This window comes from Mustela nivalis (genome assembly GCF_964662115.1).
Source record: "Mustela nivalis genome assembly, chromosome: 1".
Lineage (NCBI taxonomy): Eukaryota > Metazoa > Chordata > Mammalia > Carnivora > Mustelidae > Mustela > Mustela nivalis.
In genome coordinates, this window is record NC_139020.1 from 89959926 (window position 1) to 89985338 (window position 25413).

Sequence of the window (25413 nt, forward strand, 5' to 3'; positions counted from 1 at the left end):
AATCTTCAAAAAAAAATTTTTTTTTTGGAGGAGACGGGGTGCCTGGGTGGCTTAGTTGCTTATGTGTCCGACTCTTGATTTTGGCCCAGTGCATGATCTCAGGGTCATGAGATTGAGCCCTGCATCAGGCTCTGCGCTGGGAGTGGATCCTGCTTGGGACTATTGCTCTCCCTCTTCCTCTACCCCCACCCCACCACCCACTAAGTGCATGCATGCCCTCTCTCTCTCTCTCTAAAATAAATAAGTAAGAAAGAAAGGATAGAAAGTGGGAAGGGAGGGAGGGAGAGACTAAGGAGACATAACCACTAAATGCAGTATGAGCCCCTGGATAGAATCCAGGACCAGAAAAATGAAGTGGAATAATTGGAAAAATTTAAATAATGTTTATACATCAGTTCATAGTAACATATCAAAGTTAATCTCCTGGTTTTGATGATTGTGTATCGGTTATAAGTAAGATGTTAACATTTGGGGAAACTAGGTAAATTAGGTAAAGGCTTTATGGGAACTCTACTTTTTTTCAATGTCTTTGTAAGTCTAAAATTATTTCAAATTAAAATTCAAAAGTATTCTTTAAAGTAAATAAAAAGGCAGTCACACTTTCTGTTATTTGGATAGACCTTTATAAAAGAAGCCTAAGAGATAGGGAAGTTTTTTGATCCATACCTGACATAGGAAATTCGTGCCAGCCATTTCATTGATTTGCCTAAGGCTGCCCATTATGAAACCAGGTTTCTGTTAGATCCCATTTTTCCCACTGTTGCCCCTTTGTTCTCATAACCACTTCACAAAGGAGGTGGAAGAGGCATTGTTATTATTCCCACTCAGTAGACTTGGAAACAGCAAAAGGAAAAGTTTTGCTGTTTAATTAGTGGTAGTTAGAACTTAAGTTCATGCTTCCCATTCTTAATCCAGTTTCTTTTCATTCATATCCCTCAAACATAGCTATTTCTCTGTTACTCTCTTTCATCTGACAGACATTTGTTTAGAATCCTCTAGTCAGAACTCTGCACTGAGGACTATGCTTACAAAAGTGGAAATGACTTTCGGGGGCCAGCTGCAGTGAGATAGTTATGAAGAAGCAATAGAAGTTAACCAGGGGGAGAGGGCTAGAAATACCATTCTAAGCAGGAACCGTAACAACTCAGCCTTCAAAGATGGCAGCAAGTACAACAGAATTGGCCTTGAACCCCAGCATCCTCAAGGGCCCATTTATTACTTCTCTGTAAACGTTTAGTCCCCATGTACCAGTGAAAGGCGACGTACAGACTATTGAAAAGTAAACTTTAATTTTTCATATCAACTTTGCTCTGGGGGTTGTTTTAGAATCTACTTACATTGTGCTTCACTGGCAAGTTTAAATTATTCTTGCTGCCCGAATATCTCTGTAGTCCAGCTGGCTACACTCATCAATTCCTCTGTGTGGTGCCATCCATCAGGTCTTACTAATGTTATAATGGTTCTGGAGGGAGAAGAGCCAGCCACCAGCTAGAAAACTAAAGTCAAGAGAAGATGCACCTACCTGGCTTTGCAACTTGTCATAAGCTCTCCTGACACCAAGGCTGTGAAGGCAACTGACCAGAGGATAAGTCAGGCCTCCAGTCCTTCCACACTATTCCTAGGTTGAAAATTCATACACTGGCAACAGGAGATTCTTCAATTCGGGTAGCCTTGCTCTAATTTGTGTAGTGTGTGTGTGTGTGTGTGTGTGTGTGTGTGTGCACATGCATGTGTGAGCTCGCACACGTGTGGTCTTGACTGCTTTAAAATCCTTAATCTGCTTTAACCGTATGGATTATTAAAGTGGAACATCTCTCAGGTATTTATCTAATCTGACCAAAGGTTATACAGTTCAAAGGATCTGAATTTGCCTTTCCATCTTTGGTTTCACACCATGTGTTCTTGTTAGCCTGTGCAGGGGATGATTTCAACATCATGATGATTTAAGGTGTTAACATTTATGTTTTATTCACCACAGTTCGACAAATAACAGTGGCCAACGTCAGGGAGAATACCAGATGATTAATCTCTGAATGGTGGGTACTCTTGAATATTTAGCTTTGGAGTGCCATGGTTTTGATAGCATATGGGATATATGCATCTGTATTTTAGCAATATTTAATACCAGTACAGCTCCCGAGACACGATTAGTACAGATGAACTCTTTGCTTGTACAAGAGCCCTCTTCAGCCTAACCCCGAACAGGGAAAAACAATGCTGCTTTTGTGGTTTCCTCAGGTGTGATTTTCTTTTCGTTCTGAGCCTGCCTTCAGGAATTTGAGCGATAGACTTTCGGGATCACAATTTTGTTATGTTTATTCATTGCAGGATTAGCCACTGATTTGCAATACCTTTAGGTCTGGAAAAATCCAAATAACAAACAAAAAGTTCAAGGCTGGCCATTTCAGCGTGTTAAACTATTAATTGGCCCCAGATTAAAAACTTTGTGGGCCTCTACTTAATGAATGAGTAATTTGCCCAGATTCTCTGTTTAATAAAATTAAATTCCCAATTGTATCAGCTTCCAAGTATATCATTAACTGTATTAGTATAAAAGCTTTAAGCCATGTTAGCCTACAAATTTGACTGATGTGTTAGGGTGGAGGAAGGGTGAGTAATACCTGTATTATCTGACTTACGTTTGTCTTTAAATAGTGTGTTATCTTACAGCCAAAATTACTTGATCTACATTAACCCTCTAACACTTACATATTCTACTGATGTCCTAATTTCATAAGACATTAGAGTGATTTCTGTTGCATAAATGATAGCTTTCATTGCTTATAAAATGTGCTTAGACACACTCAATAATGCCTTCTTCAAACTTATATTGCATTGATTACATCTGGCAGTCCCATATGGTGAAACTTTGTTACAACCCTTCCAATTAAATTATGGTTAGAAACCCACTTGTGGGGTGCAGCTCAGCGATCTACTAAATTCCTCAATGACATTCAGAACATGAAATAATTTTGAGAGAATAAATTTACAGTACAAGTGGGAGCAGAGAAGAAGGTTTTCAATCTGTATTAATTTATTTTTCAAAATTCATTACTTGCACAGTTTACTTTCCAAGCTAATTCTAACCAAAGATGAGTAACACTGCTTTGGCAAGAGTATGTGCATAAGATATTTCCATATGTTTAAGCAGAAATACCAAGTTCAGTTCTTATATATGAGTAAATGCAGTGAAAAATGTTCTGAAGGCAGATTCTCTAGCACCTGCTCCCCGGCTTGTTCACAGCTAATGACCTTGCATCCCGTATCATGGAAAAAAGGGAAGCCATTAAAAATCTTCCAGTCTCCTGCTACCATAGCTCCCCAACTAAAAGCATCTGTGCCCACATACTTTTGCCCTGAGCTTCTAGGCAAGGCCACCCCCTACCTGGACACAGGTGCTTATCCTCTCTCCTCGAAGCACCACTTCTGCAGTTCCCTCTCCTGAAATCATCAATCCCCCATCTCTTGGAGCATTGTTACTAGGAAACCAGCATCCTGTTTTCTCTTGTACTTCAAACAAGCAAGGTGTCTTCTCCATCCAGCTATTGCTGGATTTCTCTGTTCTTCAAAGGGGCTGTCTTTGCTCAGTTCCTAGACCCTCTCTTCCCATTCCTCCGTAGCCGCCCGCACTCCTCCTCACCCTCTCCATTCTGCCTGAGTTGGCTTCTTGCTAATCTTGGGATCATACAGACACACTCCTTCCTCAGGCATGTGCTCTTGCTAATCCCTGGCCTCTGGCTCTAGTTATCAGGGGCTTGAAGGGGCTTCCTTGAAGGCTTTGTCCAGAAATCACCTAATCAGTGAAGCTTTCCTCAGCTTTTTTATTTAAAACTACAAAATAATATAAGATGAAAATAAGGAGGCAAACTATAAGAAATGCTGAACTCTAGGAAACAAACTGAGGGTTGCAGGAGCAGAGAAGGGCTAGGGAAAGGGCTAATTCAGCGATGGGCATTAAATGTAATGAGCACTGGGTACCATATGCAACTGATGAATCACTAAATTCTACCTCTGAAACTAATAAAAAAATAAAATAAAACTGCAATATGCCTTGTCAGCCTCTCACTCTCTTATTCCCTTGTGCTGAGTTGTCCCTACCCCCCCCACGCCAAGATATTTATCACATTCTAAAATACTATATAACTTATTATATTTTCTAAATAAACTCCATTACAGGGATTTTTGAGGATTTGAGCGTCAAAAGGCTATGTTGATATAGGTCTCCTTTACAAACAATCCAATGACCCACAAGGTGAGACTGTTGAGGGAAAGCCTCCTGGGCTTTGATAGTAGCCCTGAGTTTCTACACTTGATCTTAGCCAAAAGGCCAAGAAGCGATAGTCCTGAGTTTCTACTCACTGCAAACAGGATGGTCTTAGGCTACCTGCCTTCTCTGAGTCTCAGTTTGCTCCTCTGTGTGCGGAGATACTATTCCTAAATCATCCACTCAGCAGATATTGAGAGCAGACAAAGCAATGCACGAGGCGGGTATAGTCTCCCGGGAGACAGATGTGATTTCGCCCTCATGGAGTTTGCTGTCTGGAGAGGAGGTCGATATTCAAGATATTCAACCATCATCCTAGCAACAGACATGAACATAGCCCATCACCTTGTAAAGGAATAAATGAAGGAATTTGTGAAGTACCTCGTTGTCATCAGCCCTCCACTATTTCCTCCTCCTCTGTTCCTCTCACCTCTGAACCCTTTGCACCTCACTTCCACTGACAGACATATCCTCGTTGGTATCTTACCAACTTGATTTTCACACTTGAGTACATCAAACAGTCCCCTGAAATATCTCTTGAAAAAAATGGCGCTAGAATTTTTGATTCAAGATGTTGGTGATGTGGCCCCCTAGCCTGGGCTTTTCCTTCTCTCCCGGGAAATTCCGACTGGAAAGTCCCCCAACCACACACTGGGAAGTGCTGATTTAGAGAAATAGTTTTATTAGCTCCCTTTTTAATACTAGGTTATAAAAACATTTTAGAGTCATGTCATTCTGAATAAATTATGCTTCCCCAGAAGCCATTTAGTCTGGGACTTTTGCCTCACATTAATGATATTAATGATCCTTAGAGGCTACACACACACACACACACACACACACACTATCTAATCCTACAAGATTCTCAGTCTTAAGGTAACTGGTCCCTGCGGGGACACCTTTTGTTGCCTAGTAGAGTAACTTCGTTGCAAAAAATACCTGAGAAGTGTTAAAATGCCATCCATGTTCATTGCTAAAAAGTGAGGAACATCAAAGAGAAGCATAACCCCACAAGAAAATTGAAGAGAGAGCCTTTCTGCCACAGACATTGCAAGGAGCCATCAAAAGATGATTCTGACTGCTGCCATTACTAAGCTATGCAGATTCAAATATGAGCCTAATTTCATTTCATTAACATAATTACATTAAGGCAAGTAATTTTGAAATGCGACGTGTTCTGTGATAAGGTCATAAAGCCACAGAACTATTCCTTGGTAAGTAATCACAAGGTAAGTTAGGTTTTATTCAATTCAGAATTATTGAAGCCTGGAAAATCTGACCTGTGGGTTGAAAAACAAAAGCACACCAGTGACAATTTATTATTTGTCTTTTAAACTACAGTCATATCATGGTTAGTTCTGTCTCAGGAGAAATTTGTTTTTCTGTGCAATTGAGTTTTCCAGACAAATGAAATGGATCTCAGTAAATATCCCAATATTTTGTTTCTGATGGTTTATGGTAGTTTATCAGACATACATCAGACATCCCCTACGGAGGGATGTACTGAACAGAGAAAGAATTATTTTTGAGATGGCTGAAGGGCATCCTCATGAATATCTTACACTGAGTGCTGCAGCAATGCCATGATTCTCACAGGAAATGTGCCTATAGTAAATCGTCCTAGGGTTTAAGTCTTTATCAGATCTGCATAGGCTTTCATTGACTGTAGAACAACATCTTTTGTGGCTTCTTCCTAAAGACTGTAGGCCTGTTTCCAGCAGCCTTTTACTCTATTTTTTTTTCCTTTTAATTGCTAAAGATGGGGAACCAAATCAAAACAAACATTACTGTTAGGATTGTATTCAGAATAAAAATAAGCATTCTGGAGTAGGGATCAAGGAATGCCCTGCTGAGTCAAGTATATAAGCTTCAATACAAAAATGTGTATTTTTAATGGATTTTTTTTATTTTTTATGGATTTTTATTTTTGACTATTTTTTAAAACTTAAAGATTTTATTTGTTCTAGTTTTTCCATCGCATTCTGGGTTAGAGAGATCATGTGATGCTGTAAACTTTGTCTGAGACAGAACCGTAATGCCAATCCTACAGATTACTGGAGTATTCTAGAATTTCTGAGAGGTTACTGCTTTTTTGCCCCAACCATTTTTTTTTCTACAAGTCAGATGACCTTAGGGTCATTCTTAAATTTTTAGGGGTAAGGCCTTAATATTACTTTTATTAATCCGATATGTAATGAATGGTAACTCAGTGTAGTTTTACTTTTAAATAATAATCAAAAACTTTGACCATATTTTTCTGTGTTTAAGAGCATTTTAAGTATCTTTTAGGTGAAAGATCTATTCATGTCCTTTGCCTAATTTTCTATAGAACTTTTGTTGGTTTTATAGGTTTATAGAGGTCTTATATGAAGTAGGAAAATTTCACTTTATTTTAAATTTAAGATTTTTTACTCTGCTACTTGCCTTTGACTTCACTCATGTGGTTTTGCTGCAAAAACTTTTTATTTTTGCCTATAGTCATATTACTTTTTTCTTTAATGGCTCCCAGTCTTTGCCACACTTAGGCCTTTTCTAATACAACACTGTGTGTGTATAACACTTCTTTAAAACAGTACATATACACATATATATATATACATAATATACACAGATGTAACATATATACACATGTGAATATATACATGTTTTATGAATGGAAAATATATGTGTATCTGTGTGTACTTATATATGAATGTATTTGTAAGTTCCCAGGATTTCTCCTTGGAATTTCAAAGCTTCAATTTTCACTTTTAAAGTTTGACCATCTAGTATTTATTTTGATTTAAAGTGCAAAGTACTTATCTTCTTTATTTTTAAATATATAGTCTGTTCTTTTAACACGTTAGTACTTACTAAATGATCTCTTATTCCACTGATTGGACATGCCAAGTTTTATCATATACTAAATTATATTTCTCAACACCCTCTTCTCATTATTATTGTTTTTAAGTGCATTTTAGTATCTCATCACTGTTAATTTTTTCCCAGAATTTTTTTTGTTATTCTTGTGTAATTTTTTGTGAATTTGAGAATAGCTTGTTTAATTTTTAAAGGTTGCTATTTTTATTGAAATTGCACTAAATATATAGAGTAATATATTTATGATCTTGAATATTCCTATCTAACAATAAGATGTCCATTTCCATTTATCCTAATCATTTCCCCCATTGTCTTACAATACAATATATGATTTTTAAAGTTAGTTTATTTCAACCAGCATCCAAATGAAGACCAGGCATTGCAATCTATTCATATGTCTCTTTGAAGCCACTGGCTTCCTGCCTCCCCAGCTCTCCCTGCCCCTTACTCCTGTATTTTATTTGTTGAAACTGAATCTATTGTACTGTGGACTTTCCCATGGCCTGGATCTTGCTGACTGTACCCCTATGGTGTTGTTTAACATGTTCATCTGTCCTTATTTTAGGAAGAGTGTTACATAAAAGATGAAACATTCTAGTTTTTTTTTTTCTATTTCTTAGCAGTATTTCAATTTTTCTTTTGTATAGGTCTTTCTTCTTTCTTTCTAAGTATATTCCTGGGCTTTTAATCATAAAACTTTGATGGAGGGCAGTTAGGCAATATTTATCAAAATTACAAATACCTGTGCCTTTTGACCTGCAATTTAACTTCAAGGAACTTACCCTGCGGAGATAATTGCACACCTGTGAAATGATATATTTCTGAAATTAGCCAACACCTCATTATTTGTAATAGCAAAAGATTGCAGTAATCTAAATTCCCATTGGTAGGGGGCTGAGTAAATTATGGTGTATCCATACAGTAAAATGCTGTGACGCTGCTAAAAGTATAAGTAAATAAAATGAGGATGCTCTTTATGTATGACAGCAAATAGTTTTCAAGATATGTTGCTAAATGAAAAAGTGAGGTTCCCAACCACTGTGTAAAGGAAGTTTATTATGTTATTACTTCTGTAAGAAGGAAAAGGGGAAAATATATATACTGTATATATTTAAGATTTCTGTGGATGATAACATTTATTGCTTCCACCAAGAGATACTGGCTGACTAGGGGATAGGAGATAGTGGGTCTTCATTATAAGCCTTTTGATATCTTTTGAATTTTGTTGCCTATGAATGTTTTACCAATTTAGCTTCTTTTAATTAAAAAAAGTTGAAGGATTGTAATGTACTATATAGCAAGTTAAGATCCTAATTAATATATTTTATACCTAAAGCCAGTTGTAGCATTATTTGGCAAACATAGGGTCAATAGGTTAAAAGGAGTGAGATTTCATGTAAACATTATGAGCTACCTTACCATCATGGAAGCCAATCATACACTGAGATATCTCTCATACACATACACATACACACGCAAACACAAAGCTGACGCACACACAAGGAATTTAAGCAGAGTTAGTCTTGCAGAGGGAATTTCTGCATTCAACTCGAGAAGTAGACCAAGTGACCTCTAAATCCCATTCAACTGGTGCAGCAATGCATAGTAAAAATACATTGGACTGGGATGGGGGGCACCTGGGTGGCTCAGTTGTGTAAGCAGTCAGCTCTTGATTTTGGATCAGGTCATGATCTCAGGGTCCCAAGACTGAGTCCCACATCGGGCTCCAGCTCAACACAGAAACGGATTGTCCTCCCTCACCCTCTGCCCCTGCCCTGCTCTCTCCTCTCTCAAATAAATAAATAAAATCTTTTTTAAAAAGTAGAGTGGGAGTTGAAGTCTTCAAATCTTCCTTAGTAAGCCATGTGAACATGGTAAAATATCTTAAACTGACCATGTTTCAGTTTCTTAATCTGCAAAATGAGGTTACCTTCCAGGTTACCTTGTTATGAGGATTGGTAATAATTTTGTGTCAGTATGTTTAGATGACTAGCAATTATGTATAGATGGCTAGTCCATTATATGCTCTAACCTCTAGAAGTCCCTGAATTAATTGGTGTCTGGGGAGAAAACTGAGGTTAAGAGCCTCTATTTTATAGGAAGAATTTCTTTTCATTTTGAAACTTAGTTATTCCTAGCATATTCCTGAATTTTATTAACAGTTCCCTAGTCTTCAAGCTCCTAGACTCTCACTTGTAGATTCTCAGGCTATACTTGAAATGAGAAAATATGACAGCATATCCCATCCTGTTTGAGTAGCCTCTCTTGAGCTTAACTGAGGTTGAGCTTTGACCCTCATTGTTTTTCTTATTGGGACTGTAACTGTGGTTTTAAAAGCTTTATCTATAGATCTGTTTCACTGTAAAATCCACGAAGCTCATACCAACCTAATCCCCACCCTTCAGTCATTCTCTGCAGGGCCAATTATCTGTATATATTTTTTAAAAAGTCAGCTTGAGAGAATGATTTTATTTTATTCTAACTTACTTATGGACAAGTCATTTGCAAGAAAGACCCTGACACATTATCTTGGAGTCCTAAAAATATTCTCTGAAATTTCTCTGACACACCTAGCTTCAATTTCAATAATCCTTAAGACATGGAAGAAGCGGCCCCCAAGTGAATAAAGTGAAAAGCCGACATCCTCACCTTCATTTCACCACGACGCCCCTGCGATCTTCCCGTGGTTAAAACTAAGGACAGCGACACATCCCCGCCAGGTGCCAGGGTAGTGAGCACTGGTGCTCAGCAGAAGATCCATAAAATATCCCTCCCATTTTACCCCCCCCCCCAACCATAGGAAAAGCCTTGAGTTAGCTGTGTAAAGAGCTTGATAAGGGACAGTTTCCTGTCAGTGAGGATGACTAAACTTAGAAGAGATTCAGAAGGAAATAATTACATCCATGTCTCTCCAGATCTCTGAAAATGAGAGGGGTTGAATACTAGTTAGATTGCTTGAGCCTGCTTTGTGGAGAAGTACATTATCTCCTGAAATTTCTTTTTCTTCTCTCTCTCTCTCTTTTTTTCCTATCTGACATTAACATTGGCTTATTTCCTTAATTCATCTTTCTACACACTTCCTAAAGCTGTTACTTTATTTTGAATGTGGTTCTGAAAATTACAGGGAAGTATAACCAGAACACTTTCATGGAGACTTTTTATATCTTCTTAATGTTTTACTTGTTTGCCCACACTCTGCAATAAAAATTACAAGTTGCCTTTTCAGACATTTGACAGTGATGAACAGGAAGAGGAAACCAAACTTTTTTTTAGAAATCCCCCTATTACAATGTGTATGACAGGTTTATAAATAGAGTTAACAGGTGGATGTTTTCAGGTAACATTAATATAACATTAGTCAGTAACAAGATGATTTTATATTTTCATTTATAGAGTATTAAAAAACAAAGCAATAAAATTATTTTTTGACACATTCTTTCTCACTTTCATTTTCCCCATAGTAGTCCTGCAAAAGACTGTCTAGAAAATAATGTAGGTGACTTAATTTTCCCAGGGTACAGTAAGTCGCAAGTATTTTTTTTTTCTTTTAAAGAAAGAGCCACCTAATCTAGGTTGGTGTTTTGTGTCAGAGAGTTCTTTCTGTCCGTTTTAGCATTTCTAGTACAAAGTGAAAAGAATTCTAAAAGGAAATCATAATAAATTTTTTCCAGACTTCTAAACTAGTATGCATCTTAAAAATGTGAGATATGATGACTTTTCAAAACTAAAAATTCTGTATGAAATAAAATGTAGCAAAACAGCATATCAAAGTTCTAATCTTTAGCCTAAGACACAGTAAATTCTCACTAAATAGTAGGTTGAAGCATATGAACATGCCAATATTTGACCACTTTGGCTTATAAAAATGGCAATTTTACAAAATTCAGCCTAATGTTAATATCCTTCTATAATCATCTTGGTGTCAGAAACCTATGAGTGTAGAGGCACCTCGATGGCTCAGCCAGTTAAGCATCTGCCTTTGGCTCGGGTCATGATCTCCAGGTCCTGGGATAGAGCTCCATTCTGGGCTCTGGGGAGTCTGCTTCTACCTCTGCCCCTCACCTGACTCGTGCTCTCTCACACTCTCTCTCTCTCCTTCTCTCAAATAAACAAAATCTAGAAAGAAAGAAGGAAGGAAGGAAGGAAGGAAGGAAGGAAGGAAGGAAGGAAGGAAGGAAGAAAGGAAAAAAGAAATAAAAAGAAAATGAGCTTACACCATTTTACTAAAAGAGCCCTTGGGTCTTGGGAATATTATCGTTATTAGCCAAGATAAGAAAATAGCTTTGTGTGGTCTCAACAGACACCGAGGCAAAGTGAAACTAAGCATTTTACCTCTGGGGAGTTTAGGGATGTCCTCAAACCCTCACATATAATCTTATAAAATAAAGAGGTTAAAGCTAAAAGAGAAAAATAACAAGAGCTGGGAAGGCTCTTAAAGCTAAGACAGTAAAATAGTGGCAAGAGATGGAGAATTCAAACAAGAAAAACAAGAAAGAAACACTATAAATAGAACCAAATATAAGTTAATATAAATATAAATGCCTTGTATTTGGGCTATTTCATGGCTGGCCAACAGCCCTAACTACTACTGTCCTCTGTTAGGTATCATCAAATTATAATACTGTACTTAACAGTTCTGACTCTGCATTATCAAGATAGGTTAAAACTGGCTTTGAATGCTCAAAAGTCTTTCTGTGAGAATTTTTTTCTTTAAATAATTTCTCTGGCTATTTTACCCCCTTTCCCAGCCCTTCAATATATATTCAAGGATTAGCAAATGATTGGAGGGTAATTTAGGCTAATACTCCCTCCATAGACAAAGTAATTGAGAAGCAACCTTATATCTGAGTATTTTCAGATTTTCAGGGACATAGCCAGCTTTTAAAAACTTTATGACACAAGCAATATTTTAATATTGAGAAATTAGAAATTCCAATATTGTTAAAGTTCTGAATAAAAAGCTGGAAGTCTCTGTAAAGACTATATATCTCGGGACGCCTGGGTGGCTCAGTTGGTTAAGCAGCTGCCTTCAGCTCAGGTCATGAACCCAGCGTCCTGGGATCGAGTCCCACATCGGGCTCCTTGCTCGGCAGGGAGCCTGCTTCTCCCTCTTTCTCTGCCTCCCATTCTGTCTGCCTGTGCTTGCTCTCGCTCCCCCTCTCTCTCTGACAAATAAATAAAAAATCTAAAAAAAAAAAAAACTATATATCTCACACATAAAGGAAAATATCACAAAAGCATATCTCTTGCATCACCCTGTTATCTTCTGCATCCCTAGCACCTAGTACAGGACCTGATATGTAGTTGTCAAGAATAAGTAGTTACTGAAAGAATGAATGGTTGAATGCATGAATGAGTGAGTAAATTAAATTCTAGGTATTGCATTCACATTTAAAGTTTATATATTTTTAAGCATCTATAGTAGCTCATTAAACATCCTTGGTGTACAGGAAATTGCTCGGTACAGATGACTTTGTTTCCTCACCTATAAAATGAGGGTCTGGTCAAGGTGTTTCCAGCAGGAACATTCTGCAGTCTTTTAAACAGCTAAGCCCATAGGCTGGGTAAGAGCAATCAGCAGGGATTTCTTAAAGCATTAATGGGTAAGCTCAGACCATTAATGCCTGGCTTAGTTCCAAAATGGCCTTGAGCCACACATGACCTTGATTGATGATGACTTTTTAACCCATCTCTCTGAAACTACTCTCTGAATCTTGCCTCAGGGCTTGTGTGTCCCTTGTTTAGCTCTCCTGACAGTATTGCAAAGGAAGTCATTCATTGGCAAGGACAAAGTCTCCCTGCTTGTGCCAAACAGAATTATTTATTACCACTTTTTGGAAAGCCCAAGTCACATTTCTAGCAGGGCTGGGATCTGCCAGCTTACTGATGCTTGTTGGTCACCTGCTTTAATCAAAAGCCTTTGGAATTCCAAATGGAGCCTCTTTATCAATTGAGATCTCTTGAAGAAAAAGAGTGTGTTTACAAATAAAACATCTTGTCTTGGGCAAGGAGACATGCTTTATGGAGTTCATGCTACTAATTTTCCTGTTTTTGTTTGTAAACACTCGTAGTTGGTCAAGAACCAAGGTTATGAAGAATTGATCTATTTGGCCTACTTCTAGTGCTCCATTGTCAAATATGGTAACCACAAGCCATAAATGGCTATTGAAATTAATTAAAATTAAATAAAATTAAAATACTTGTTTCTGAGGTATATTGGCCACACTACAAATACCCAGTAGCCACAAGTAACAAATGGCTACCTTATTGGACGAGTACATATATGCACTGTTTATGTCATTGCAGAGAGTTCTGCTGGACTGCATTTTTCTAACTTTTTGAAAGCCACAAAATAATTGAGTATTTTGGTTTTTGATTTTAGAAATCTGTTATAGCCTAACATGGGAAAATGTTTGACTAGAGACTTACATATTCATCATCTATTCATTAGGCCAAACAATTTCCCAAGAAGTTATCTTTGTTGTGAAATGTTCTTGAAAGTTTATAACCCTTATCTCCTCCTCTTGGAGGATGTTTGGCACCAAAAATCACCAAAGCTCCTTGGAAGCCTTGGGTATCAGCAAGGAAACGAACTCTTGTGAGTCACGTCCATCTTCATTCCAATTAGCCCCCCTCTTACTGCTAAGGGATTCAGGCTTAATATATTTATATTTACCAAAGTGTTTAAAAAATTCTGGGGAGTTTTAGCACATCTTCCCTTGGTTGTTTCTCAACAGACCACCCTAGACTCTTCCAGGCCTAATCTTCCTCTTGGATGCATGCAAAACACCCAAGAATTTCAAACTTGGAGCACTGCCAGCTCCAAGCCACAGAGGTCTACTAAATCATTTCGGAGTACCAGTGATACAGTACTAATTCAACCAACAATTAAGGAATATTCAGTGATTAAGAAAAGACTAATATTTTCTAATTTCTTCCTACTCTGATTACCAGATTATCCCATGAAAATAACCATTTTTTTAAAAGAAAAATTTCTAACTGTAAGGATTTTTAAAACTAGTTAAAGGATAATTATTTCTAAAAGGTAGAATCTTGACTCTCAAACAAATATAAAATGAACAGATATCAAAGATTTTATTTAGTTCATTAACTAATGAGAGAATCAGTAGGCTGTTAAAATTAATTCATTAAAGAATCCAAAAAGCAGATGAATATGTAAACTCATGAGGAATACTAAAACACATCTGCTTACTAGATGCAGAACTGGTCAATATCCACAGGGCAAGAATCAATTGTATTCAATCATACATGTACACTGCACATTTTTGTACACAAGAATCATTTGTATCACTATCAATTATCTTTAACTTAGAGAACTGTGAAGTTGTTCAAAGATGACAAAGGAACCAAAACTCATAGTCAGATACCCTGGAAGATTATGTTCTAGATAATTCATAGTTTTTCATTGAAGACATCTAGTAATCATCTTGGTCCATTTTCAAGTCTTTTGTAATTTTTTCTGGTACATTACATATCTGTAGCTTACTTTCTCCATAGTTCTGTCCTTTTGATTTACCTGGCCATTTACTCCTTATTTAAGATACCCATAACTTTTCCTTTTTGCTTAATTCAATAGAACAGGAAAAAGAACATAAAGATGCATTTTTTGCAAAATGTAAGAGAGTATAGAAAGAATCACAGTGGTCTAGATATCTGGGGGGAGAAGCAAAAGAAAGAGCAAATGGAAGAATCCTAATTTTATAGATATTGTGATTACAGAATTAACCCTCCTGCGCTTTATCTCCTCAGTTCTGGCCTCTTGGTTTTAAAATACATCTCAATTTAAGTAGCATCTTCTTTTAAGGCAAAAAGGACATTTTAAGAAGAAAAATGTATAGTTCTTTTTAAAATATAGCACAATGGAGTGTCTTTATTTATACACTAGCATATTATGCCTGTAATAACTAAGATTTTAAGTCGGAGCCTTCTTTTCATCCTTCTGAATCACTTCTGGCCATTCTTTATTAGGCACATGACATGTTACTTTTCATAATGCATTTTTTGATAAAAACTTTTAGCACCTTTGTGATTGAAAATATAATCTTAAGGCATTTCAAAGACCACTGGTGTATTCTCTCCATCTCCATTTGATTATTTGACTACTCCACCTCCATACCCCTCCACACTTTCACACAGCTAATTTGAAAGTTATCAGGAAGCTATTGGCCACCTAGCTCCTAAGTAATAGTCCTTCACAAAGCATGCACAGATCACTCACCTTTCCTGGCTTTGAAAGCACTGTGATTTATATTGAGAGATTGGCAAATTCTTCTGCCTCTAATTGTGCTGCTTGGCATCCAACAGATGGTTCTTTTGTATATATCCCAAGGACAAGAGATACATCTCCTTGCACAAATTCATTTACATACATGGGTCTTATATTCGTGGATCCTTTGTAAAATACTCGGTTGTCGTGTTACAAGAGAATCGGTTGGTTCATTTCTCGAGTGATAAATACTTGGCATCACTTACGGTCAACTTACATCCTCCCCTCTGTTCGCTGGCTCCGTGGCCCTTTTTCTTTTCAGTGCTGACATACAATACAGTGCTACTGAGGACAATTCTGGGTCTAAGTTCAAGCAAAAATTCGACTGTGCGAGGCTGCACCAATGAAATAAGGCAACTGGGGAAACAAGGATAAATAAATAGCCAAAAGTTTACTCTCTTCCAGGCTATGATGCTTCCACAGGAAGTGGCACAGCTTACATCTCTGAGGATCGACTGGTTTCTCTGGACATTGATCATAAGATTTATTCTGATTTCTAGAGAGTTAAAATTGGGGATGGAGAGGTACATAACATATGTTGTGGTTGACCAAATTTGGTAAATTACAGGTTGCTAGAATACAGCTTGTTTCACAAGGCCATGACACACTCTCTCTCTCTCTCTCTCTATATATATATATATATATATATATATATTTTAATAATTTTAATAGATTTTATTTATTTATTTGAGAGAGTGAGAGAGCATGAGTGGGAGGAGGGGCAGAGGCAGGGTCCAAATCGGACTCCGTGCTGAGCAAAAAGCCCAGTGTGGGGCTCGATCCCAGGACCCTGGGATCATGACCTGAGCTGAAAGCAGACATTTAACCACCTAAGCCATCCAGGTGTCCTGGTCATGATTCCTTTTTTGTGTGTGACAAATTCTTTGACAAATTTTCCAGCTTCACTGCTACTAATCTAGGTCAGTCATTTCTCTTAGCAAATCAGAGAATAAACGTCTGGAGACCAGCCTGTTCCAAATTTCACCAAGTGAACTAGTATTAACCAAACTTAGAGCAGTGGTTTCCAACCACTCAGTGCCAACCCATGGGGGGCAGGAGAAAGAAGAAAGTAAAAGTAGTGAAACCATGAATTCAAACATATCCACTTTGAAGAACTGTCTTCTTTTCATGATGAAATGTTCATTCATTTATGTGATTGTAAGAGACATTATTTTCATTAAACTGTTTCGCCCCCATCCCAATGTATTTACTTAATATAATAAAAACTTAACAACCTTATATTGGTCCCCTCAATTAAAAAATAACTACATGCAAAAATCTGAGAATTAATACACTAGAGTGCTTCAAGATAGTGTTCTTTGCTTTAGGCATTTTTTTCTTTAGTTATTCTGTATGGCTCAGGTTTTTTTTTTTGTTGTTGTTGTTGGGGAAAGGATCTTCCTCAGCATTTTTTTTTCACTTTCTAAAGAATACCTTCTTTTTTATTTCATTCACAATTATGAAACCTTTTTTTTTTAATTTTTTTTTTTTTACATTTCAAACAATTGGGCTATCCAAAAAAAGCAACAAGTTGCATTTATGAATACCAGTCTTTTTTGTTTTTTTTTAAGATTTTATTTATTTAATTGCCAGAGAGAGAGGAAGAGAGCACAAGTGGAGGAAGAGGAGGAGGAGCAGACAAAGGAAGAGGGAGAAGCAGGCTTCTAGCAGAAAGCCCAAAGTGGAGCTCAATCCCAGGACTCCAGGATCATGACCTAAGCCAAAGACAGACACTTAACTGAGCCAGCCAGGCACCCCTAATGTCTTTCTTACTGTGCTAGCTTTCCACTCTGTGATCATTCACACCTCAATTAAAAGATTTAATTTCCTGACCTCTTTGAATGTAGTATTTACCAAAGCAGGATACACATATACGCATGCCTATGATCTATTCCACCACGGGCAACCTAAAGGAGATATGCAAGAGTTAATGGCAATTTATTTGTAGCTCTGCCTTTTCTAGCACAAGAGCACAATCTCCCACCATTCTGGTACTGTGGCTCCTGGTGTTTATGTAAAGGCACCGTATTCTGTAGCTTGAAAATAATGCATCTACAAAGTCATGCTCCATGTGAGAGTAATTCATTCTAGAATGTGTTGATTATTATGATTAACGGTGGGGCCCTGGCATTTTGTAGAGTAATGTTAATACAGAAACATTGGAGTAGCACCTTGTGTGATTTTTCAAGGTGGTGCCCTTGTTTTTTTAATGCATCCCGTGTCCAGCCGCTGCATGATGCCAGCATTGGTGACAGTGCCACTTTGTCACATGGGAAAGATGGTCTCAGACTCAATAAGGAAACACTTTATCAGAGGGAATAAAAAATGGAAATGAGCCACTACCTGTGGGCTAAGATTAAATTAGCTTCGAGAATTGAAGAGCAGCAGCTTCTCTTGCTATGCCTTCTATGCAGCATTTGTGAGCCTTTCCATCTCGAGCTATACGCATTCAACAAATATTTGGTTCCTACGATATGCAATGCATTAAGTGCTTATGCTGATTATTTTAAAGTAGATGAAGAGGAATGCACTTCTGTGTCTTCAGAAAGCTGAGGAAATGAGCTGACTCGGGCACAGAATTATCTGTAATATGAGGAAGCAGTGGTATGTGCTGTTGGAGAAGTAGAGATAAAATGTGCCACCGTTTCCGAGGAGGGGGAAATTGCTGTTGTAACTGAAAAACCAGGAGGGTATTCATGAAGGAAATGGAAGTGGAGCAGAACCTTGAGGAGTGGTTAGGATTTGAACATATGGAACCAGGTTGAAGTAGTTCCAGAGAGAGAATGATATAAGCCAGCAACAGGAGACAGAAATTCTGGGATATGTATTGCAAAAAGGAGTCTGGCTTGAATTGCAGAATCCCTGAAGGGGAGTGGTGGGTAGAAACATGTTGGATCACAGTAAAGTGAGACTAAAGATTTGGGGCTTTACTCTATAGGCATGAGGAGATTGTGAGGTTTTATAAATATAGGGATACCTATTCATAATAGTACATCAAAACAATTCATCTGGAGGCTGTGCATCCGTTGGATTGAAGAGGGCAGTAACCTGGGCTTCAGAGAATGGGTGGATGTCACTGGTGGAGTCCTTGAGAATGCATTAAGAGGAAGAACTGCCACTATGGCTGTCAGAATGGTCATTGGAAAATGGATGGCAGAAATGCCCAGAACACTCTTGGGAGTAAGTGTTGATAGCTCATTGAGCATAAGGGAAAGGGAGATGGAGAGGAGTCAAAGACTTTGATGTTTTAAGAAAGAAAGGGAAAAAGGGAGGGAAAAAGAGATTGGGCTTGATTGATAAGACAAGGAGTCCAGCTTGAGTGATCCTGAATTGGAAATGCGGACCAGAGTCAAAGTCTAAGATGATCCCAAAACAATTTGCAATGCACATGAGGACTGAAGACAAAAAGAAATCCAGAGCTAGAATTTGACTTACTAGGGAATACTATGAACAGGGATAATAGTTGAGGTATCTTTGTTTTGAGAGCAATTCACCAGCAGTCCCAAGAAGAACATTACACAGAAGAGAAGAGGGCCAGGAAGAGATCCCTGGAGAACACCCCTCCCCCACCCCGCTTAGAAGGCAGAAGAAGGGAAGCTTCCCTTCTCCCCAGAAAAAAAATCCTCAGAAGGAATAGTCAGAGGCAGGGGAGGTGAAGGGGCCCTGGGGCGGGGTGAGAGGGGTGTTGGGGGCAGGTAAATAAGATAAAAAAAGGCTGGGCCAGCCTGGCAGAAGCCTTTTTTTTTTTTCTCCTCTTTTCCTGGCACACTGGAAATTTTGCCTTTAAGAGGAGCGATCACTTAACTATAGATAAAATGTGTGTTTCCAGAACAGAGTTCTTTAAATCTTGACTAAAGAGTTTCCTGATATAACTCGCTCCCACTATTCAGAGCCATACTGCTTCTAATTTCCTAGCAGAGCATGTAAATTGTAGCCTGCTGCTTGCTGCCCTGGGGAGAACCCTCTCTCACAAGCCTACGGGTGTTCCTTCCAGGAGTCTGCCAGAAGCCTGAAGATACACTAGTGGTTTTGACATCTCTTTCCCCCAATAAGGAAGCACAGCAGAGCTGCAGGTGCACCAAACACTGCTTATTTCTGCCTCTGGACCATATGCCACAGACCAGGGGGTTCCTAACCTGAGGCCAGGAAATATCCTGGCCAATGAAAGTAACGTTCTATTAGCCATGTGCATGCATTTTCTGAAGAGTTTGTTTGCCCTTCTCCTGATTCTTACAAGAACCTCTTTTCTTAAACAGAGAAGAACCACAATAATGGATTACATGCTCTTGTACAATGCTGTGAGTTTCTTGAGGACGAGATCCCGTTTTTATACATTTTGGTATCTTTGTGGCACCTCTTTCCATCTTGGCTGAATGAATGGCATTTAATAGTGCTACATTAGATGAGTCAACAGGAAGTATAAAACACTCATCTTTGGCTCTCGAGTCTCTTCCTTAACTTAGCAAACATACAAACCTGGGAAACATATTCTCTAATGATAATGTTTTTTATTAGTAAATTGTAGCTTAAAATGAGTCCTTCCAACACACACTATTTCATTTACATCTTTGATAATTGTGTCGAGTAGAAATTGGCATCTTCATTTCATGAATGAGGAAGCTAAGACAGAGAAGGCTTGTGATTTGCCAAAGGTCATATGCCACGTGTTAGCTTATTTATCTCATGGCACATTCATTTATAAATAAAAATGCTGATGAATATATTAGACTTGGCTTTGTTTTTCTAGAATATTTGTTGGTTGGCAATAGGTTGGTTTTTGTTTTATAGGAATGCAATCTTTTTGTTAACCTTAAATTTGATAATTGTGTTAAAAGCAATGGTTTCCAAATAGCCATGTTACTGAATGACGGAAGGATACCACTCCCATACAGTGACTTTAGCTTCATGGTCTTCTACTAGATAACATTAAATGAAAGTAATGAGGCCCAGCTTTGGGTCTTTGTAGGGTATGTCAGACAGCAGTAATAGTATCATGAGTAAGATCATGGGCCCTTGAGTCGGACTTGGATTTCTGAGTTCTAGTAACCAGTGTTACATCCTAAGTATTAAATACTGGGCATATCTTAGGGTCTCTTTCAATTTGGAAGGGTACCTGCTAAATTTCCATCTGAATCTAGAGATTGAGAAAGTTGCCCTATTCTGCTTCTACCTTTTACTGGAATCCTCTGGAATACAGAAGGCGGGGCGGGGGGGCGGTTTGCGGGATTCCACGGCAGCCTCCCATGGACAGCCCCAGCCCGCAGGCTGGCGGGGCAGCTGTGTTCAGCGCCCCAGTGCTTCAGTCTCAGTGCTGCCTGCGCCACTGACACCGTTCTGCAGCAATGCACTTGATCCCCCACAGGCAACCGTCCTCCCTCCCACAGCAGGGTTGTGAGAGTCCCTATTTACATAATTTACATACAGGCTGAGCCTTACCTTCCTAAACCAAGGAAAAGGGATCTAAACCTTAATAGGAAAGTAGAGGGGTGATAGCAGCGCTCGTAGTTTCTCAGACCAAACAAACAAAAAACAAAAAACAACAACAGCTGCAAAAAACTGCTCCTCCAAACAGAACCCTAAAACGTGCAGGATTTACAAACTAATAGGCAGTTTTCCGGAAGTTGAGATTAAAAACACTACAGGAGTGAGGAGGACGTTCTGACTCAAACCCCTGTCAGAAACACCTTGCTCTTAAGTAAAATGTGTCTGCCTTTCTTCTGGTAAGGAACAGGGACTGTGAACGCTCCATGCTCATTGAAATACAGCTTTCCGAATGTGTTTGCTCAGGATCTCTTTACATGTTGTTTTGAGGATATTTTTTTTTTCCTTGAAGGTCAAGAACTAGTAAAGCTACTTAATTGTTTGACTAGGCAGGTCAGCTTTTAGATGCCTGCAGTGACAAAGAGGGAGAATACAAGGAAGAAGGAAATTCTGTCCCAGCTGTGTGCTGGTCAGTCTGCGCTGTTTGTGGGGAGACAGGGCTTCTGGAATACTGGTGTGCCGGGAGGAAGAAATGTTAGCCAGAGATATCTGGGCACCCACACTTTCTCTTCCAAAGAGAAAATGGTTCAAGGACCAGATAAGCCTGATATTCATTGAAATAGAAGCATCAGTATAAGCTGAAATGGTAAATCAGCCTGAGTTTAAAAGGTCAGTATGGTCGAAGCCTCCTCCCTGCCCAGAGATGGCCACTGGGAGCAGCAGCCTCACAGGGAGCCACGGTGGAAGGGAAAAGCACACAAGAATGTGCTGAACCTGCTTCTTCTCTGGGTTACCACTTCCTGTGGGTTCTGCAGCTGGGGTTGATACACTGGGGCCGGTGGCAGGTGTGTGTCTGATCTTTTCCTGCCAACTGGCAACCCAGTTGCATGGTGCATTAATTTTTATAAATTACAGTAAATGGGTAAACCAACATTTTCAAATGCCTGACTTCACTAGTTCCTCTTAAACCCTGTAAATATCTTTTGGTTTCCATTATAGTTCTCCTGGACGTGTGTAGTTTGATGTAAATTAGAGTAAATTGTGTCAAAATCATGACCAAAATATATATGGTGAAGATACAAGGCTATTGATACAATAGCCTCACCAAACATGGCCTTTAATTATCCATTATATATGTAGCTATACACACTCTTAACCCCATGAAGGTGGGGACCAGGGCGACCCTGTTCCTGGAAATATCCTCAGAATTAGCAGTGTAATTTGTCCATTTGACTATTAATTGCCTTTTTAAAAATAGTATCTCCCAACATATTCTTTAAAGGGACTTTTGTTAGGAGATATTAGCACTGTAAATGTTTAGAAAATTGGTTTGCTTTACAACTTTGCCAAGAAATAATTCTTCTTCTTATTATTTTTTTGCCTTTCACTCCATTCTCAGTGATAATTAATATGGAAGTTATTGTTTTCCAGGCTTGAGCTCTCCCAACATGGCTTTCCTTGGACTCTTCTCTTTGCTGATTCTACAAAGTCTGGCTTTAGGGGCCACTTTCCCTGATGAAACCATTGCTGAGTTGTCAGTGAATATGTATAACCATCTTCGAGCCACTGGGGAAGATGAAAATATTCTTTTCTCTCCATTGAGTGTTACCTTCGCTATAGGAATGATGGAACTTGGGGCCCAAGGGTCTACCCTGAAAGAAATCCGTCATTCAATGGGATATGATAGCCTGAAAAATGGTGAGTGTGCTTAGGTTTAATTTGTCAAGGTGGTTTGGCTTTAACTTTCTACTCAATTATGTTGTTTTTGGCCACAGGTAGCACTATTCATACAATGTGAGAAAGTGATCTCACTGAGATGGTATGGTTAGGAGAACCATCAGGAAACCCAAGAAAAGTAGTAATTTCTTGCTACATCCTTAGCTAAGGAAATTGTAGAATTTATTATCATTATTATTATTATTTAAATAAACCTCACTGTGACAAATAAAAGCAAACATGGTTCTTACTGAGTTTCCAGTCTAGAGGAAGAGGCATGTGTAAATTAATTATCACATAAATGAAAAATTACAACCATGATAACTGCTAGAAGAAAAGCAACAAGATTCTCTAAGAATATCAGAAATTTTTGCTTAAAACCAACTGTATCTTAATTTTTAAAGTAGCATCCAAGAATTTTTTTGAAATGTTTTATTATTATGAAAATGTTATGTATTGAAGAAAGTTTTTAGCCAAAAGGTATTTTGTAATCATTTTGACATGATGTATGAGTTCTATTTTAACATTTTTAATATGCATGAGAATCAACTCATTAAAAAGTTAAGAACTCTGATTTCTAAGGGACTTTTCTAGTTATAAGGCAAAAAAAAAAAAAAAGTAAAATTTCAAGGAATATTTTGATTTTTAAAATAGGTAATTAAGCTTAATTCTTATTCCTTAATTATAGAATGAAGACCAATTTAATGAGAATAACCCTAAGCACTTTGAAAGGAGACAACCAAAAAATCTCTATAATAGATTCTACCAAGACATCAGTTAAAATGAAAAATAATATCCATTCAAAATACTCAAAAGTTAATTTGAAAATCTAGAAATGGCACAAATATTGGAGCCTCCTTGTCATGTTGCTATGGGGAATAAATACCGCTCTTCCCTTGGGCTCCTGTCTCATATCTCTCCCTTGCTGTGTTTTGGTGCTTCTCCACTCCCGTGATCATTCACTGTGTTTGTTCCACTAATAAACTGTTTGCCATTTTGCAGGTGATGAATTTTCCTTCTTGAAGGATTTTTCTAACATGGTCACTGCTAAAGAGAGCCAGTATGTGATGAAAGTTGCCAACTCCCTCTTTGTGCAAAATGGATTTCATGTCAATGAGGAATTTTTGCAAATGCTGAAAAAGTACTTTAAAGCAGAAGTAAATCATGTGGACTTCAGTCAAAATATAGCTGTGGCCAACCATATCAATAAGTGGGTGGAGAATAACACAAATAGTATGTCATTTAGTTCCTTTCTTTCTCTGGTAGCTTAGTTTTAACTCTCTTCTACTTCTGAAATTATTTGTCTCTTCACTCTGATTGGATTTTTGAATGTTAACATTTAGTCGAGTATCTAATAATTATTTTGTATAGATTATAGTCTTTTTAGAGGCATTGCTTATGAATAAACATTTTTGAAAGAATTTAAATCTTTTGGCATGTGAAGAATTTTGGCACTGTGATAAATCAGTCTGAAATCTGTCTCTCCAATCATGGTTTTCCTCTGCATGGTAATCCTAACTACTGTATGGAATTTTGCTTGAGCTGACTTATTTAAGAAGTTAGATGCCAGTTAGAATGGCAGTTGGTGGACCTCTTAAAAATAAATTAAAAATAGAAGATAAGAGAGAGTTAAAAATCAGAGTTGAGCTTTATTTTTTTAAGATTTTATTTATTTATTCGAGAGAGAGAGACAGAGCACAAGCAGGGGGAGAGGCAGACACAGACTCCCCACTGAGCTGAAAGCCTGACATGGGGCTCCATCTCAGGACCTGGAGATCATGACCTGAGCTGAAGGCAGATACCTAACCATCTTAACCACAATCTGGGCCACACCCAGGTGCCCCCAGAGTTGGGCTTTTAAATGGCAGAACTTGATTGATAATCAAAAGAATGGTATAGGATTTCTTTAAAAAGGAGTAGCCATTTTAATTCCAAATAAGTGGAGAATTAGAAAGAGATACATTTATTTTAAAATTTATTTCTAATCTTGGGGCACCTGGCTGGCTTAGTTGGTGGAACATTTGACACTTGATCTTGGAGTTGTGAGTTTGAGCCCCCATTGGGTGAAAAAAAAAATTAAAAAAAAAATCTTTAAAAAATAATAAATAAAATTTGTTTTTAATCTGTTCTTTAAAAATGTATTTAAGCTTTCCATATGTGTCATATTTTACCATTTTATTTTCTAACTTTACCATCAAAATATTGAAACTAGAATTTTAAAAATGAGACCAAATTTCAAGTAGATTGCAGATGTTCACTAAATTAATTCATACTGTCAAAACTCCCCAAATAATGTCAATCTAATATATTTTATTTTGGAACAATAACAAAAATACCTGACCACATGCCCTATGTCCTCATCCCAAAAATTCTGAGGCACCTTTGTGAGCACCTAGAGAAGTATTATCATTAGTAAAATGAGAGAATATAAATTTTGGTTCTTTTTTAACTATGACATTAAAATGTAGGATAAAAGAAACTTACGTTTGTATTTTATCATTCAAAGAATAAGTCAAGAATAATAATCCACTTTGAGTAGACTGAATGATTAAAAGCTATTTCCAAAATCTTTTTAACATTTTTAGTGGGACGCCTGGTGGCTCAGTTGGTTAAGCAGCTGCCTTCCACCTTGGATCATGATCCTGGGGTCTTGGGATAGAGACCTGCTATGGGGCTCCCTGCTCAGTGGGGAGCTGGCTTCTCCCTCTTCCTGCTATTCCCCCTGCTTGTGCTCTCTGTCTCTCTTTCTCTCTGTCAAATGAATAGGTAAAATCTTTTTAAAATTTTTAAAAATAAACATTTTTTT

At 37.9% G+C, this 25413-nt stretch overlaps 1 protein-coding gene across 6 annotated transcripts in view; it reads left to right on the forward strand.

Moving 5' to 3' along the window:
• Positions 1-25413, forward strand: part of SERPINI1 (serpin family I member 1) — a 71576-nt gene that overhangs the window by 21353 nt on the left and 24810 nt on the right. For 3 of the 6 annotated variants that reach the window (XM_082741200.1, XM_082741199.1, XM_082741202.1), the window contains 3 exons: positions 1440-1584; positions 22322-22589; positions 23610-23840. In XM_082741200.1, the coding sequence (XP_082597326.1) occupies positions 22340-22589; positions 23610-23840 (481 nt within the window). In that variant the 5' untranslated portion in view covers positions 1440-1584; positions 22322-22339. The remainder of the gene's footprint in view (positions 1-1439; positions 1585-22321; positions 22590-23609; positions 23841-25413) is intronic. The other 3 variants (XM_082741203.1, XM_082741198.1, XM_082741201.1) reach the window with 1 other exon arrangement.